Raw genomic sequence first — 19,463 nt, forward strand, 5'->3', positions numbered from 1 at the left:
TGCTCCGAGACCTCCACTCCTCATTACACCAGGGTCCACAAGGCCTCGCTATAATACAGTAGCTTTAATGCCACTGTAGCCTCTCTCATTTTAAAAATATAACAGCACATCTATCCTCCTCCTGTCTCTTTCTCGCTCTCTTTCTCTCTCTCTCTCTCTCTCTCTTTCTCTCTCTATCTCTCTCTCTCGCTGGGCCTCTGTGTATATCTTTTTCACACTATCTCTTTATTTGACATATCCTCTCTCACAATCATGTCTTTCACTTTGCTCCCTATCCCATTGTGAATATACTGAATGCCGAGAAATTCAGGGAGGCACAGACAGCAGCAGTCCTACACCCAGTTATGCTAATCCCAGCATGTAGTATTTGGATCCCCTCTTTCGCTACATGACACTCTGCCCCAGCGTTATAAAGAAAGCACTGCCTATGTCTGAGGCTTCCTTTAATGCTAACAGGCACTTGGAATTACACTACAATGCAAAACAAACAGGATCCTAGGTTCTCAGCACTTGATGGTGAGCTGGCTGAAATTCCTGTCACTAAGTGTGACTATGCTAGTATTATTTTTATTAAAACTTATACGTAACTAAACTTGCAATAACAAGGAAAATAAATTGCAACGAGCTGAGTAGTGCAGTGCAGTGCCTCCACTGTGGAACTACTACATACTATACTGTATATCACTATTCAAATCTTGGACACAAGCAAGACATGCTTCAGTGTCTATAGTGGTTGAAGCAGAGACTCATGGAATCCGTTATGGTCGATACACGATTACCCGTTTCTACTCTTGCATGAGAAGATCTTATTAGTCACAGAATGCATATGGATATGTGGACGTGTGTGCAAGGGTACATCTCTCTGCTCTGGAACGTGGTATACTCAGCCTGCAATCAAGGAGCTGTTGTGCTGATTTGGGAACAGTTGCCTCAGGCACGCGTGTTGAGTGTGTGGGCACGGTGTTACTTTGCGGTGAGGCAATTGCATCTATTTCAGAATTATATGGAGATGAATCACGCTGCATGGGTAAATTAACTGGATTCAGCATACGAATGTAATTTATTTTCAAGGCAGGTATTTCATGCTGCTGAGGGAGAGAGGAGAGATTTCCATTGGATAATGCTGCCTACTTGTAGTTTTAAGCATATTTCAGGTTCTGACAAAACACACATACATCAAGTTCTTCCTAATGAAGATAAGGTTGTAATTTCCGCCTGAGTGGCCACTGATGATAATAGAAATGCAAGCATGATAATTATAGCCAAAATAATTGCCTCCTTTGTTGAGCACATTGTTAATTCAGGGGTTATTATTCAATTTTGTTCTCAGTCATTCCAATTTTTGCTCTCTCATTCTCTCCCTCCATCTTACACAGAGAGAGAAAGAGAGAGAGAAGGAGAGGGGGAGAGGGAGAAAGAGAGAGAAAGAGAGAGAGAGAGGGAGAGAGAGAGAGAGAGAGGGGGAGAGGGAGAAAGAGAAAGAGAGAGAGAGATGCTTATAAACAGGTGTGTGAGTAACCCCTCCCCAGAAAGGCCCCAGCAGGAACAATCTCTTGATCATATTTCAGGTGCTGTCAGAAAGCACAGCACAGTGCAGTGAGTTGTAAATCATATGCAACTAGGGCACCCATCTCAACTACATATATATATATACATACATGGCAACCAGGGGCCCTGCTTACAAAGAATAACCAAAGAACAGCACAACCACTTATTAGCACACAGTTGGGAGAGCAAGAGGAGGAACCGCATTCCATTTTGTCATTGCATTCCATTCGTCTTGCGCTGAGGCAAAGAACCATTTCATGTGCCCCTCAGGGAACTCCGACTAATATATAAATCTGGGGAGGATGCTGCCGCAGATTCTGGGATCTTCGCCTGACAGACTTGAAGGTCTTAGATAAAACGCAGTGTGTGATCATGGGCCACAGTTGGGAACATGGCGCCATCTGCTGGATAGTGGCCAGAACATCCCAACAGAGGAAGAGGGTGCACCCTCAGTTATTGTATCAGAAAAGTTCTTCGTGTCTCGGGGTGGGTAAAGATGCCACTACAGCAGACAGCCGTACTTTGGTCGAATCAGTTGGTAAGAGAAAAGCAAGTACTATCACGCAAAGTGTATAGACTTACAAATATGGTACTACATCAATTACAACTTGAACTCTGGGTGGAGCAACGCCCTGGTGTGTATTAGGAGGTCTGCGTCCTTCCCAAAGGTCCTCCTTAGAAAAGAAAAAATAATGGAAATCCTGTACCCACAACTCACCAGATGAAGCAGAACGCCATGATCTCGTTAGAGCTCGTTTACAGTAATCCACCAACCCGCCATTTCATGACACCTCTGGAGAGATATCACGAGCACACACCCTGCAGTGCGTACAGCTGCTACCTCGAAGAAATGACATGGGTAGGGCAAGTCTTCCCCCTACGACAAGTTGACTTGAGACTCTGGCGGAGAGAGGACGATCTTGCACAGATGTTCACACACATCATCACACTCATTCCTGAGGGGCCACCGCGCACCACACCTGTCTGTCCCCCTCCAGGTGTTAGGATAGAGATTTAGATTTGATGTCAGGCCACTTCAACACTTTGTATTCACCTTCTGGGGAACTAGTCATACTTACGCTCTGGCAGTTACAATGAAAGGCTTGTTAAGTCAAATACTTGCCTTAGGCCAAAATGCATGACCGTGTTACATAAACTATCCCCATGGTTTTAAAAGGAACAGTATGATGGGAAAATGTTTTGTGGAAAAGAGTATCATCTCAAAGCAGGCCTTCAGCACGTACAACAACCACATTGTTACAGGTGTGCATGAAAAAGTTGCTGCAATAAATTTGATTAAAGTACACTTTTAGAACATAAAAGAATATCTTGTGTGAGCCTTACCTGGTCAACTTAAGTTTCCCCCCTGAAATTCCTTTCCCATAATTAGGTCTAAAAGGCCACCAGTGAATTCTCAATCAATACTGCTAATATCAAACGATAATACCAAAAGTAGATTAAGCCGTCTCAAGACATTGGGCTCAAAAGGATTTTTGCATATAGCGATGGATCCTAATGATCAACACTTCCTTCGTCCACCTCTGGAAGAGAAGGCAGTGAGAACTGGATGCCCACCATTTGACTGACTTAAAGACAAGCTGACCCAGTGGTTTAGTAATATCCTACATTTCAAATGTGAAAGGACTTTAATGATTAATTCATTTAGGTCACCCAGTTATTAGTGAAATGAGTTCATAACAAACTCATGTTGACAACTCAATGAAGACCAGATTTACAGAAGCACCTGTATCTTTACACCCATAGCACCATGACCCAGCTCTATACTGCCCTCTAGTGGAGATGGGGAAAAGTGGATCTAAAACAGCTCTAGCTGTGAGGCACATTTGTAGGATTGGGAGGTTTATGAAGCTAGCAGTTTAGGAGGTTTTGAAGTGTCATAAAAAATGCATGTTGAACACTTGGTGGTCTCTGGTTTGGTGGACAAGCACCAACTTGCCGATTGAATTTTGTATACCAACTCACCCAAAACCATTTGACATTCTGTTCACACACACAATATTCTACTTTTGAAAAAACTAAACATATCTGAAGTTTGAACTAAGCTACAAAGACAGACGTTAGGATGAACTCAAGGAAAGACTTGAGGGCACTGAAGAAACAGAAAACCAAGTTTTAACAGGTCTTAACACATGTGCACTTTATTGGAATTAGTCAGTGTACAGGTTGGCCCCACCAAAGTCTGGCACCGCCACGGTCCCTAACAACTTGTTGTACATATGCCCAGGGGAATGGTAACCTTTACGTGTTTGAAATAAAGGTAAAGCTCTGTTTTTGCATAACAAAAAAAAAAAAAGAAAAAAAAAAGGACCAAGATTTTAAGGCTGAAAGTACAAAAACCCAGACATTGTCTCCATCACATAATTTACATACAAGCAATACTACAATGTTAAGTATGCTCCCAATACTGGGCAGCCTTCATAGAGGCAAATAAGTTTCTGAACAATGCATTTAACAAACATTTGGAATGACTAAAAAGAAAAGAAAAAAAAAAAGAAAATGTACATTTTTAAGTCCTCGGATGCATTGTAGAACTTCGGGGATGCTTATTTGCCAAAAAACATTGCCGTCACCTTCACCGTTCCAGTTTTTAGATCCTGAGTCAAGCGCCAAAATAACAAAAGCCATGCCAATGTTGTCGTTTCAGGTTTTTCTCTGCGCAGTACGAGTCGGCGTGAAGTGGTAACAGTCTGTTTAGAAGCATTTACGGTGGACGATGGAAGGACCGGACTCGTCATACTCCTGCTTGCTGATCCACATCTGCTGGAAGGTGGACAGGGAAGCCAGGATGGAGCCTCCGATCCAGACGGAGTATTTACGCTCAGGTGGGGCAATGATCTGGAGGGAAACAAAGGCAAGTTAGTCAGGTCAAGTCAGGTAAACCACCTGAATGCATGACAGAATAGCATTTGGGGTGTGTGTGTAATATAAATATAATATATAAGAGATGCTCACCTTAATCTTCATTGTGCTGGGGGCCAGGGCTGTGATCTCCTTCTGCATTCTGTCAGCGATGCCAGGGTACATGGTGGTACCACCGGACAGCACGGTGTTGGCGTACAGGTCCTTACGGATATCGACGTCACACTTCATGATGGAGTTGAAGGTGGTCTCGTGGATACCGCAGGATTCCATACCTGGTGAGGTACAAGATGTCATTAGATCAGAGTGTAGTCTTTACACACTTAGTGGTTATGGCATACATGCGAGTTACATGGGTATATTTTGCCAAAGCACACCAACTTACCCAGGAAGGAAGGCTGGAAGAGGGCCTCGGGGCACCTGAACCTCTCGTTTCCGATGGTGATGACCTGTCCGTCGGGCAGCTCGTAGCTCTTCTCCAGGGAGGAGGAGGAAGCAGCGGTACCCATCTCCTGCTCGAAGTCCAGGGCGACGTAGCACAGCTTCTCCTTGATGTCACGCACGATTTCCCTCTCAGCTGTGGTGGTGAAGCTGTAGCCTCTCTCGGTCAGGATCTTCATGAGGTAGTCAGTCAGGTCACGGCCAGCCAGATCCAGACGGAGGATGGCGTGAGGCAGGGCGTAGCCTTCATAGATGGGCACGGTGTGGGTCACACCATCACCGGAGTCCATCACGATACCAGTGGTACGACCAGAGGCATACAGAGACAGCACAGCCTGGATGGCCACGTACATGGCTGGGGTGTTGAAGGTCTCGAACATGATCTGCAAGAATCGAAAAGAAAGATTTTTTTTTTTTAATTTGCGTTCCAACTTCAAAGCCACTTTTAAATGTATTTACCAAGCCGTGCTGTAGACATTAGTAGTCAAGGCCAGTGCAGTGAACCAAGAACACAAAGTGCAGGAGGAAAATCAAAACAGGAAAGGTGGGAGGGGGGGGAGGAGGGGCACACAAGGTAAAGACCTGCAGGTTCCAGGAAAAGAAACTCAGGATGGAAGCGAGAGAACCTAAAGGAGGTTTAAGGGGACGGAAGTAAACAGATGAATAAGAGAACAGAAAGATAAAGGGGGTTTGGGCAGATGTATTGAGAACTAGAGGACCACATACCTGTGTCATCTTTTCCCTGTTGGCTTTGGGGTTCAGGGGAGCCTCTGTGAGCAGGACGGGGTGCTCCTCGGGGGCAACACGCAGCTCGTTGTAGAAGGTGTGATGCCAGATCTTCTCCATGTCGTCCCAGTTGGTGACAATACCGTGCTCGATGGGGTACTTCAGAGTGAGGATACCCCTCTTGCTCTGGGCCTCGTCACCAACATAGCTGTCCTTCTGTCCCATACCAACCATGACACCCTGGAAAAGAGAGCACATTGAAGATTAGAATCAAATTTGAACGAGAAGTCAGAATTTAAAAAATAATAATAGAGAATTACACTAAAAAAAAAAAAAACACCAAACTTAAATAAAATGGCTGCTCACCTGATGTCTGGGGCGACCCACAATGGATGGGAAGACAGCGCGGGGAGCATCATCTCCAGCAAATCCGGCTTTGCACATACCGGATCCGTTGTCAACAACCAGTGCGGCGATTTCATCTTCCATGGCTAAACTGCAAAACGGAAAAAAAGCGAATCATTAGTCATCGGCTCAACATGCACATGCTGTCGTTGCTTCACTTCCTGTTCCGTACTGCACATTTTCGACTTGGCCACTAGGTGGCGACAGTACTGAACAATGCTTTAGAGATAGGCGAGACAAAGGAAGTCCCTCTGCATTCTCTCATTATTACCATAAAAGGCAACGGTTTGAGCAGCTTTGCGGCTGCCGGGAGAGTGGCATGTAGCCAGACCAAAGGGTTTCAGTAAAAGGAACAGATTTCGACATCCATCATGCCCTCGGCCACTCCCTGAAGCCCACGAATTAAGTTTCATAACGCCCTCCCACCTTTCGACAGTAAACGTTAATTCTATCAAAAAAAGGTACGTTTTAATGGTGCGTCACAGATCCACTCGATACCAGTCCTGTTTTCAGTAACCATTTACTGCTAGTAACTTGCATCACATAAAACCGGCAACCTTTATCCAACATGGCAATGACTTAAACCTGTAATACTTGATTACTAGACAAAAAAAATATTAACTTAGACCTAATGTCAAATCGACTGGAGTAATTAGAATAAACTCATGAATGTCGATTGCAGGCTAGGCACCCAAGTTATTCAAATATCTAAAAGCTGCCGTTATAGCAAGCTGGCCACACCTTAACATCGCTTCATTATCTTAACCAATTCTTCCAACTAACTTACACGATTCTGGTCATCTGACGTTGCTGACTGCAATTCAAACCAGACACCGGCCGGCAGTCACCAACCAATTTAGGAATAAGTAACGTTACTCCAAACTAATAACTTTTTCCACCCTACACGACAAATAAAGAACGAATGACCCAGAAATGGAATGACCTCATATCTATATGCATAAGCTTGAAGGACAGTTGGTCGACCATAGCTAAGCCATTTCACAAAGTAGGTCACACCCAGCTGCAGCACAGGCACAAAGAAACTCGCATGGTGGCTTGAATAAAACGACCAAACCGGTTATCAATTTTTTTTCTTCCGCATTGAGTGTAAATACAATATGCCAACAGTAAGCCACTCAAATCCAGTCTTGGCATCCAGGAACTTGGTATTAATTTAACTTAATACCGCCAACGGTGCTGTAATCACTTCGTCATACATTCATGGCTAATAACTACACTTGCATATTCCAAACGGTGTTACTGACTATCAGAATCATGCAATTTTGCATAAATAGTAGTGGTATTGCCCTACCCTTCACTAATCGTCAAAAAACGCTACCTTAATTACAGAATTAAAAGGTAATTACTTTTGCAAATGCTCATTCCTCAAGATCCTAAAATTCTTCCAAGACACTTGCACAAGGATGGTATGTACTCAAAACCGTGAGAAAACTATTAATTAGACATAGGACTTACCTTGAGTTTGGGGGGCTTTTGCCGGTTTAAGAGAAAATGTTACTGGCTGATGATATCCCGCACTAGCTGCGTGTGGAGGAGCTCAAAGTGAGATGTACAACGGCGAGGGCAGTGTTTTATACTCAGCCGGCTGCCCGGCTCGAGCCATAAAAGGTAAACTTTCGGAGCTGAACGATCTGATTGGTTCGGCGTCACACACCCGGCGTGTCGCGTGCACATTGCTACACTTGCTTGCAACTTGAGAGAGGGAAGCAGGCGTGAGCAAAATAAGACAATTTCAGAGGCCTAGCCCAAGCTAGTGGCATTAGCTAACATACATTTGCAGTGCTGTTCTCTGAAAATATAAGGCAATGTCGATCTCAACTGTAAACAGCCATGAATAAGCTCTGAATTAATCGGTTCATGAAACTGGTAAACAATGACTGAACAAGGGCTGCTGAATGTTGGCAACCAAACAGTCGCGATTTGAATGCACTTTTAGCCTAACATAACTCTACAATCTTTATACCCATAGTAATTCCTCGCCGTTAGTAAGGACGCGATTAATCGTGATAGTCAGGTCCACACCGAACTTGTAAAGTATTGGCTTGAATAGAAAATTAACTCAGCAGTGTCTAGACCGCTACATAGGCCTACATAATCGTTGAAATATCAAATGTAATGCATTTCGAAATCGTTTTAAACGTGCACGATACAATATGCTTATTAGGAAGATCTCTTGTAGCGTAACTATGATCCTGTCTATGGGGCCTGGAAACTTCCGTTTGGGTTCTGGACCTGTGGTTGTGCCATGAGTGACAACATTTCAGTTTTGGATTATATTAACATAGAAATGTGGCAGAGGTGGTCTGGCAAATAAGTGTGTTTCACTGACAAAGTATGAACAGAATTAACTGTCTTTCAATCAGTTGGGCTTCAGTGTCAAGAGACTGAGGGAAGTACCATTGAAGGAAGTACTAACTTGAGATAAAGATTTAAAATGACAGTTACACTGGCGAGTTTGATTCAACCTATTCATGTTGTGTGTGTGTCTTATGCTGTCAGTAGGACTAACTGTTGAGGAAATGCTATGAATTCTCAGGGTGCCAGGAATACTTGCACTCTCTCACACACTCTTGCACTCTCTCACACACTCTTACTCTCTCCCTACAGTATACCCATAATTCTTGGTTTGTCCCACAGTCGTTGAAACAAGAAACACTGGAACAGTGGCAGATATAATTTGTGTCTTTACTTACTCTTTTCTCAAAAAGTCAAAGTTCCTGTATTACGCAATGTGTACTGAAAACAACAACTTGGCAATTCAGAGTTTGTTGGCACCACAGGTTGGGAGGGGTATGGAATAGGGGTTTTGGGGCGGTCGGGGGGGGGGGGGGGGGTCGGGGGGGGGGGGGGGGGGGGGGGGTAGTAGTACAGAGGTTGTTGTGTTATAGGCTCTGACAAACAGTGTGATAGGTACCAAATTTATGACTGTGCCCTGCGCATGTGAGCCTGGTTAATATGTAAGCTATGAACCCAGAGCACATGAGTCAGGACATGTGTCAGCTCACATTATAAACACAAACAGCTGATTATGACAAACTGCTATCTTCAATTCTAATGTCCACATTATTAAAGTGACCTCAAGCCTTTGTATATATCACATATCGAATATCAGACATCACACACCCCCCTCCTTCTTCAACAGGTGGAAGATCAGCACTTCTTGTTCTGTCTATTGTGTGCACGGCTGTCGTGCTGAGGTAAAACTGGTTCCACCACACTTCTTACTTCAGCATTGCTGATTTATACTGAACATAAAACAACTGATAAGCCTAAGGACATTGTTTCATTTTTTTTTTTTTTTACTGCTTGTCTTCTGTCCTCACAAGAACATCGCCATTCATTCCCCAGCAACATCTTAAAGATAAGTGAATCAACATATAGACCAAAGGTTCTTTATTTATCAAAATTCAAGTAATTTAGATGTAAGCTGTTTTCCAGCTTAACTAAATGACCACTGCTGAAAGAGGAGGTGCCGTTGTAGTCCTATGAGAAGACAAGCAGTAAGTCACTACTACTGCAATGAACTGGGCAGCAGTAATGGTCATAGTTCCTACGCTGGCAGTGCCCCATGGCGGGGCAAAAATAGTATGTGGTGGTGTAAAAGAATGTTTCAGCGGGTAAGTAAACACTGTTTCAGGGCAGACTTTCCTCCTCAAAAGGATGCAGTGGTTGCTGCTGCCATGAAAATTAAACTGCTACCCTCCCCCATTCCTTTGAGAGACCTCCCCACCACACACACACACACATACACATACTCACACACACACACACACACACACACACACACACACACACACACACACACACACACACACACACACACACTCACTCACTCACTCACTCACACACACACACACACACTCACACACACACACACTCACACACACACACACACACTCTCACACACACACACACACACACACACAAACACTCACTCACTCACACACACACACACACACTCACACACACACACACACACTCACACACACACACACACACTCTCACACACACACACACACACAAACACACACACACACACACACTACTCAACCCTTCTCAAACTAATACCAATTGGAAAATGTCACTGAAACATCTGACTGAGATGTTTCTATGCCATGTTCTTCCCATTGTGATGGATACCAGTTTGATTGACACATTCTTTGGTTAGATTAGTAAGGCTGTTTGAGGGTCGTGTTACAACAGATGTGTCTTTTTAGGACTGCAGTCCCCCTGGGGGTCCCATCCCTTTTGAATGATGTTGGGGGGTTGATCATCATTCCCCATCCGCCCCCTTGGAAGATATGAACTCTTCAAATGATTTGATTCTCGGTAAATATCATTATTTCATATATAAAACAAGGTGTTACGGTCAGGATCATGGAGTATATATGTGTGTGTGTGTGTGTGTGTGTGTGTGTATGTGTTTGTGTGTGTGTCTGTTGTCCTTGAACATTCTGTGTGTGGAGGTGGAGATTTCATGACCATTTTCCTCAAAAATGATGTGGTGAATTTATGTGGAAAGTCAGATACCAAGGTTTTCCCCTCTTTACTGGTTCATCTTGAAACTGCAAGGAGCCAGAGACTTTCTTCCATTCAGTTTCTTCTGCTGTCATTGTAATGTAAATGCAAAGATACAAATAACAATAAGCATTACACATATTGTGTATACTTTCAGTCCTTTGTCTGCCTTGAGAAATGAGCACTGACATAATTAAGAGTAGTTAGAGAGGCAAGGCACTGGAGAAAAAAAAGACAGTTTTGGCACCCTCCCCGTTTCCCTTGTCCTAGCTGGCCAGAAACTAGCCAGTCTGCTCTCCCTCTGGCCTTTGTGAGGATTACCCAGAGGCACCCACCGCCCTCCCCCAGTCCCTTTGGAATGCCAGGCAGACACTCCCTCTTGAAGTCCAGCTAACAGCACCGAGCCACTGCTGGCCACATCCCCATGATTGCGGATGGAGCATTGATTAGCTATCATCAGCTATCACAGTCAAAAAAATTCATTGATCTTCACATTCAAGTCGTTCGTGAGTGGTATTGGGGGGGGGTGGGGGGGGGGGGGCAGTTTCTGTGACTGGAGGTTGCCCTGTGTAAGTCAGATGCCAGCAGCAACACCAGAATCTTCCAAACGGCCTCTTAGTGGATAGATCGGATTAGCCCACTATTGAGGGTTTAAAAGGATCCATATCCTTCTGTCTTGTCCTCTCTCAGGGACCCCCCCCCCCCTCCTCACCAGTCCTCAACATGCAGTAATAATTAGGCCAGCACACATCCCAGCAAGCAAGCCTCCACAGGCCCTATACGGGCCCCCTTAGGGCTGGCACAAGGGCCCTTTGAGGGCTGCCCATGCCGGGCCCCTGAGCTTTTGCTCATTGGCAAAGTGCCGGCCCCTCATTGCTGGCCCTGCGTGGGCAGCCCTAACACAGCCCACAGGAGCCCTCACAAGGCCCACGCAGGGCCCCTGAGCTTTTGTTCATTGGCCAAGTGCTGGCCCCTCAGTGCTGGCACTGCGTGGGCAGCCCTAACATAGCCCACAGGAGCCCTCAGTAGGCCCACACAGAGCCTGCACTCATTTTTGGCTCATTTATTTAATGAATATATTTATATATAATAGTAAAACATAAAAGTGAAAGTAAAAAACTGGCACACACACACACAAACTCTGAATTTGATCTCTGCATTTTACCCATCCAGGGTAGAGACTCACACACTCTGAATTTGATTTCTGCATTTTACCCATCCAAGGTAGTGACACACACACACTCTGAATTTGATCTCTGCATTTTACCTATCCAGGGTAGAGACTCACACACTCTGAATTTGATTTCTACATTTTACCCATCCAAGGTAGTGACACACACACACTCTGAATTTGATCTTTGCATTTTACCCATCCAGGGTTGTGATACACACAGCACACAGTGAAGTGAAGCACAGCACATTTTTCCTGCCGCTTGGGGATTGAACCGATGACCTTACGCTTTCCAGCCCAACACCCTTACCAGTAGTCCACGTGAGCTTTGTCCACCCAAACTCAAAAGTTATACGTTTTCTACCTCGGAGTTTGGTTTGACAAAGCTCAATAATAATAATAATAATAATAATAATAATTCATTTTTTTATAGAGCTTTTCTGTATACAAACACACATACACACAAAAACTTTAATTTGAATTCCTTTTGGCTATTGTACATTTCTGACTATACAGATGTTAGTTATGCTGTAACTGCATCCATTTAGATTTGCAGAACAAACACTTTCTATTTTTTACTATCATATATAAATAAATTCAATAAATAAATGAGCAAAAAATGAGTGCAGGCTCTGTGTGGGCCTAGTGAGGGCTCCTGTGGGCTATGTTAGGGCTGCCCACGCAGGGCCATCACTGTGGGGCCAGCATTTTGCCAATGAGCAAAAGCTCAGGGGTCCTGTGTAGGCAGCCCTCAAAGGGCCCTGTGTAGGCAGCCCTCAAAGAGACCTGTGTGGGCAGCCCTCAAAGGGCCTGTGTGGGTAGCCCTCAAAGGGCCTGCGTGGGCAGCCCTCAAGGGGCCTGCGTGGGCAGCCCTCAAAGTGGGCAACCCTCAAAGGGCCTGCGTGGGCAGCCCTCAAGGGGCCTGCGTGGGTAGCCCTCAAAGGGCCTGCGTGTGCAGCCCTCAAAGTGGGCAACCCTCAAAGGGCCTGCGTGGGCAACCCTCAAAGGGCCCTGCGTGGGTAGCCCTCAAAGGGCCTGCGTGGGCAGCCCTCAAAGTGGGCAACCCTCAAAGGGCCTGCGTGGGCAACCCTCAAAGGGCCTGCGTGGGTAGCCCTCAAAGGGCCTGCGTGGGTAGCCCTCAAAGGGCCTGCGTGTGCAGCCCTCAAAGTGGGCAACCCTCAAAGGGCCTGCGTGGGCAACCCTCAAAGGGCCTGCGTGGGTAGCCCTCAAAGGGCCTGCGTGGGTAGCCCTCAAAGGGCCTGCGTGTGCAGCCCTCAAAGTGGGCAACCCTCAAAGGGCCTGCGTGGGCAACCCTCAAAGGGCCTGCGTGGGCAGCCCTCAAAGGGCCCTGCGTGGGTAGCCCTCAAAGGGCCCTGTGTGGGCAGCCCTCAAAGGGCCCTTGTGCCAGCCCTAAGGGGGGCCATATGTGGCAGCCCGCACAGGCCCAGCATGGGTTTTCTGGGCAGCTTAGACTTTGTTGGGCTATCCGGTGACAGCCCGCAGTGAACCCAAAGCTGCAGGCCCCACTTGGGCAAGCCCACACCGGGCCTGTGTAGGACTGGTGTGGGCTGGCCCTAGCCCACAGTGCCCACAGCCTGCCTGCATGGGGCCGGTGGAGGCTTGCTTGCTGGGATAGCATATCAGGTTGGCAGATGACGCCTGGATAAAATATCAATAAACATTTTGTTAAACTCTGAAGATACTCTGGCTCCTCCAGAATCAAGGATTGAGTCAAGTGTTAATATTTATTATGATTATAATAACTTCCAACTTCGGACACAAACAATCATCAAAAAAAACGCAAATGATTGTCCATTTACCCATATTAGGTTTTATCCTATACTTCTAGGAGGTCATTTAAAGACATTTGCTGATTTTCACTATGAAGAAAGAACCTAAAACCTTCCCTAAAACAACCGGCACACATCTCATGTCTGCCCTTTTATGAGCATAGCTGTGCATCGGTTGAACATCCCTAGAACAAGGAAATGAGCCCAACATAAGTTCCTCATTCACGTAGCCAGGCCCCTACAATAGTGACTGTGTTCAGTGCGCTTCTACATGGCAGCTTCACTTCCTCTTTGCCCGAGTTGTCACAAGCGGATAGGCTCACAGGTGCCATTTATGGTGCTTGAGATTTACACGGTGTGGAGAGGAGGTTGTCAGCAGATGCCCGTCACCCACTTGACTCAGTCCGCTGATGCTGGCGGCCCTGCTAAGGTGACACCGCCGAGTTTAGACTCATCACCTCGGTGATATACTGGAGCGCGTGGCCACTCAACGCCTTCTCACTTCTGACCCCCGTCTCGCTCTATCTCTCTCTCGCTCTCTCTCTCTCTCTCTCTCTCTCTCTCTCTCTCTCTCGCTCTCCCTTCTGCTTTACATGACAGCCAGCGCGGCTCCTGAGAGAGTGGTGTGTTGGGAGTGTGTGTGTGTGTGTGTGTGTGTGTGTGTGTGTGTGTGTGTGTGAGTGGGCATCCCAGTCTCTCTGCAAAGGGTAGATCAGGGGAGATCAGCTTATTAGTGTCCTGCTGGGGTGACAGAGGCCGCTGACTGGAACTAAAGTAACCCTTCCTCGTCTCCCTGACGATCCTTCTAGTGGCTTAGCGCCCTTCCAGATTCATAGAAATAACTCAGCTCACAGTTAAGCCAGGCAGGGAGTCAGCAACTGAATGAATGTCAGTCATACAAATGTATGTGTGTCAGATGCGATTTCTAGAAAGTTCCTTTCAAAAGCTTTTCGGATAAACAATATCAGTATTCGAGACTGGGCCTGTCAAGATTGGGCCTCTCAGGGTCTTTAAGAACAGCTGAACAATACTTTAGCGTGTTTGATATTGACTGGAATATGCCATTAGACGGCCACACATGCCAAGGTATGGTACACGCCCAGGCCCCCCGATGATGGCACAGTTTCCAAGGCAAGGATATCTGCTTTTCTACCCCATAAACCTGGGCTTCCTAATCTGACCGGCGCCATCTGTCCATGCAGTCCAGTCCAGTGCAGCGTAGAAGGGAGGGGAGGGCGGCGGAGCCGAGGGCAGGGGATTGGCTCAGGGGAATGAATCAGACTAGCACGTCCTCAGCTCTCAGCTCTTGCTCACACCACACGGCCTTCGAATCAGCATGGGGAGAGATTACTGTGCCAAGCAGCCTTCTTAGCGTGCTGCCACAGGAAGTTGAGTAATAGCAGACAAGAGGGGAGAAAGCACACTATTGCAGAAACACATCCAGACAAAAAGCCATTAACTCGCTTACAGCAGCTTTTGACCATATTTGTATTATTCTTTCTCCGTGATAAAGGGAATCCTGACAAGATATTTAGTATCTAACGCGCTTGTCTATTTAGGCCAAAGCCCCCTTAATTCAGACATAGGCTGTAGGCCTGGCTCAGCCTGAAAGCCAGATCAGAGAAAATGAAGCATAATCTATAAGTATAATCCCACTGTTGTTCTCAACCTCAGTCCATGCTATGCAAGCGTTTGTGTTTCCCTGAGGGTTTCATGCTAATTTCGATTTCTTTTCCAAGTTTTGGTCAGAACCAGTTTGGTGGCCCAATCATGACCAAAGCCAAATGAACCTGTAGTACCAGTGTTGACTAATCACCATCAAAGGTAATTACTGTGAATGGATATGGTAAGGTCTTGCGTAGTGGAGGGACAGGGAGAGCCCTGAGGTGTGTCGCCTCTTACGCAGAAAAAAATCCCGCTCCTTTTGAGTCAACTGGGTTGGGAACCACTTCAGCCTGTAAGGCGCGGTTCCAGTATCAATATTTGGCTGAGGGCTATATTTGGAAGTCTCTCGCTGAAAACATGATTATGCAGTCCTCACTAGAGGAGCTGGCTATTGCCACTAATACTATGTGTGGGTAAAGAGTAACTTTATTTAACTAAATATAAAGTCTAAGATGTTGGGTTTTTAAGTTCTATTGACTTTCACACTCTTCATTAGACTTTTCTTGCTTTATTCGCTTTTTAAGTTGTTGTTTGATACAGTTTCACCTTATGGCAATGCCTTCTAGTATGAAGCAAAAACTGGTTCTCCTTCTAAAAAAATCACAATCTCTTCGCAAATCATTGAGATATGCGGTTGCGACCACAGGCCAACTTTGGATGCCAAATAAGGGAATGACCCACGCATCTGAACAGGAACTGAGTAACTCAGGGATGCCTATTTCTTCAGCAAGTCCTCACAGGAAATCACATTCAGCCCTTTTAGCCCCGAGTGTAAGCTAAGCCAACCCAGGAATGTGCAGCTCAGTGGTATGCCTGCGCTGACTGCTCCCCAACATGCTCACACACACACTCACACACACACACACCAATAAACCTGGCCCTTGCCACAGTACTGTGAAAGGGAAACACCAACAACAAGTCGTGTGGACAACTTCCACCCCCACGCCCCGCAAACGATGACCTTCTCATTAAGGACTTGCCATTGTTTTAGCCAGGCAATTTCAGAGAATTAAACTCAGTTTATTAAATAATCCAAACACAGCTTCTTCAGTTACTAAATATGTGAGGCCTTGAATGATAAGACATGCTTCTATCCAGGTCTGTGTTTCCCAAAAGCTTCATTGACCAACTGCCCTGGTAACCAGGGAGATACAGTGTTCAAAATAATAGCCCCTCTATCATTTAACTATGGTAGCTGTTCAACTATGCTTTCAGGAAACGCAGCCCAGTGTGTACAGCCTTGTGTGTGTTCTCCATAGTACGTTATCAGGGAGTGTCAGGATGTTTGAAACATGGAGTAACCTTTGGTTGCACTTGCACCTGAGGAGAGCTTATGTAAGAGCACGGAGGAGCCCTGTTGGATGTGGCACTTAGTAGAACACTCTGGAAGTATGGCTGCAGTTCTGCCTTTAAGAACACCGTGACTGAAAAGAAGTGTGAGTCTGTGGTTAACCAAAGACATACTGTAGATCAACTTTGGCCAATATTTGAAAACTGCTCGTATGAAATCCTTCTGAAATCTAAACTAGCCAACTACTTCTGTCTGGGAATGCAGCAATGCAGTCATGGTTCTGCAATCTTGCCTGAGTAAACAGATGTTTGTTTGTGTTTGCTATTTATTTCACAGTCTCTCTTCATATTTATTTTCCTTGAGGGCTTCAGCTTTAAAACCATTCGTGCACTTTTGGTTACGAGAGGCCTCGCCCTTCTGGTAAGTTGTAACAGCAACCACCATAAAAGGAGATCTTTAAGTGTGTCACATGGTAACAATGTCAAGAATTCAAGGCCTCTGTCACATGGGACTTTCTCAAGGAAATCAGATTGAAACTGCCGGGGCCAAATGAATGAAGTAGTGATTGGTGAGATACCGTGGGGGAATGTGTGCAGCAGAGAAGATTTTCACTTCTGCCTGTTGATTCAACTGTAAACTGTTATCACTGTTCATGAAAGTACTCCCCTTCTCTGTCTGTCTTCTCTGTCTGAAAGTACTCCCCTTCTCTGTCTCTGTGGACCTTCCTAGTTTTGATTTGTTTTTTTTTGTGATATGAATGGTTACTTATGTAAAAACTTTGTGTGTGTGTGTGTGTGTGTGTGTTACTGAGCTGTTGTTGTTTTATTTTGCTGCTGATAGTTCATAGGTTATTTTAAAGCAATAGTTTACTGTCGTACAGATTCCTTATTTGTGAGTGCTGTCAGCAAGGGGGAAGTGGTTGTGATGACAACAAAGTCTTAGCCTTATATAGTCAGCCCTGACAGGGGAAAGCACATGAGAGGCTCTTTGTCTCTGTGACTGATGGCTGATTTTCTGTTTGTCTGTGTGTGTGTGTGTGTGTGTGTGTGTGTGTGTGTGTCTGTGTGTGTGTGTGTGTGTGTGTGTGTGTGTGTGTGTGTGTGTGTGTGTGTGTGTGTGTGTGTGTGTGTGTGTGTGTGTGTGTGTGTGTGTGTCTGTGGTCGTGCCGCTGTGCTGCCCTGTGTCACCAGCTTTGCCAGTGATTTTCATCCTCATCACCTGTGGCATATTCACAATCACTTTCCCACAGCCTACACTTCTGGAGTCCACCGGGCTGTCTGATCTACACTCCTTCTGCAGTTCTCACACACACACACACACACACACTTACACACACACACACACACACACACACACACACACACACACACACACAATAATATTTAAATATCCAAAATATACTCATTAGTCAGACAAGTTGATACTTGTAGGCCAATTACAACTTCCACTGCTGCCCCCCTCCCCTGTCTCCTCCTTACACTGCTATAGATGGCAGAACAATTGCTCTCACAAGGCCTTTAGGCTGGGAACGCCTCTTTGGGTCTTGTCTCTCAGGCTCCATATATGGTGTGAATAAGCAGGTAGTGATTGCCAAACTTAGTCATCAAAGCCTGCAGTCCATTCATTGCGCAGTCAGCCTGTGTAGTGCGACCGCTATCGAGGAGGCGTGTTCTCCTGCCCTAACCCGTCCCTGCTCCGCGTGTTTACTGGGCTTTTAACTGCTTGGACGCAGTCAGTCGCACAAAAGCTCATTTATGATGTCCTGTGCTGTAAGGACTTTTTTTTTTTTCAGCCTCTATGTTGTTAAGGGCTGGCTTTCAGTGTTTAGGCTCACTTCCTGTGTGGAGATTTTCAACAGGAAGTGGCATTGTTACACACACACAGGCGCATAGAGCAGTACTGTCTTTGTGTCACATATAGCTGTGTAGCCAAGCTTGTTATTTGTCGCCATGTGAACAATACTGTTTCATTCATGTACCCTTAAGGAAAAGAGGACGCATCCGCACGTAGTCCAATGGCTTTGTTGCCAAAGGAAATGCTGCAGGTGTAATGGTGGCCAGCCGGTAGAGTTTTGTGCAGTTAGTGAACCTTACTCCCTGGCACGCCTGTCTCCCACGCGAGAGGTTGCAAGTTTAAGTCTGGTGCAGGACTGTGCTTGTTTACTCAACGCAGGTTACATTGGTGGCGTAGACCTGGATGGGAGAGAGGTTTAGGGGGCGAAAGTAATGGCAGCCAGCGGGTACAGTAAGTAAACCCCCCCCCCCCCCATACCTTGGGAGGCATGCTAGGCGACAGACACTAGTACCGATGGGTTTTAGCCTCCTTGCTAACATATCTGCCTCACATGAATGAGGTGTGCGAGTTCGAGTCCAATGCGGGGCTGTGCTTGTCTGCACAACACAGGTTAACAGGGAAGATATTTTGTCCTTGGCAGAATAGACAGTTAGAGTTACATTTCCACACAATAGGGTGACATCTCTACTACTATATCATATACCAGGGCGTCAGTTCCATGGGAGTGTAGACCTAATATTCCTTAGATTCATTGATTGAAATATATCAGCTCAGATCCGATTGTGGTGGATGATTGAATGCATTTCGTCATTTTAGCCGACGCTTTTTTCCAAAGCGACTTACAAGGATGTATACAAATTTTACTATGATGGCACACTGCACATCAGGAGCAATTAGGGGTTCAGTGTCTTGCTCAAGGACGCTTCGACAAAGAATCAAACAAGCAACCTTCTGATTACTAAACGACTTCTCTACCTGTTGCCCCTGCAGAATGGGCCCACGGCAAACCCATTTCGGGCTGGGCTTCTGTCCTGCAGTGTCTAGCCTGAAGATGAAAAGCTCTACGAATGCCAGCAAACAGCTGTGCACAGGGCTGCAGAGATCCATTTCTGTTCTGTTCTGTTTGAACAGCGAGGAATGAAGCTCTTGTCCGTGCATGTTTGTGCTTCTCAGGAATGGCAATTGTCCCTCTCAGTGAAGGCACACACACTCT

The 19,463-nt window shown here is 45.8% G+C and overlaps 1 protein-coding gene across 2 annotated transcripts; it reads right to left on the reverse strand.

The window, feature by feature from the left end:
• Positions 1 to 3,679: 3,679 nt before the first annotated feature.
• actb2 (actin, beta 2) lies at positions 3,680 to 7,594 on the reverse strand. Of its 2 annotated transcripts, XM_080856585.1 has the most exons (6): positions 7,477 to 7,594; positions 5,962 to 6,091; positions 5,596 to 5,835; positions 4,814 to 5,252; positions 4,522 to 4,703; positions 3,680 to 4,404 (listed from the first exon to the last, which is right to left on the reverse strand). In XM_080856585.1, exons 2-6 carry the CDS (start codon positions 6,082 to 6,084, stop codon positions 4,261 to 4,263), a joined length of 1,128 nt encoding a protein of 375 aa, XP_080712711.1. In that variant the 5' UTR covers positions 6,085 to 6,091; positions 7,477 to 7,594; the 3' UTR covers positions 3,680 to 4,260. The 2 variants fall into 2 exon arrangements, with proteins under 2 accessions (XP_080712711.1, XP_080712712.1); XM_080856586.1 differs by lacking the exons at positions 5,962 to 6,091; positions 7,477 to 7,594 and adding an exon at positions 5,452 to 5,495 and having other exon boundaries at positions 5,596 to 5,687.
• Between the last annotated feature and the right edge of the window lie 11,869 nt (positions 7,595 to 19,463).

The sequence above is a fragment of the Sprattus sprattus genome, assembly GCF_963457725.1.
Source record: "Sprattus sprattus genome assembly, chromosome: 18".
NCBI lineage: Eukaryota > Metazoa > Chordata > Actinopteri > Clupeiformes > Clupeidae > Sprattus > Sprattus sprattus.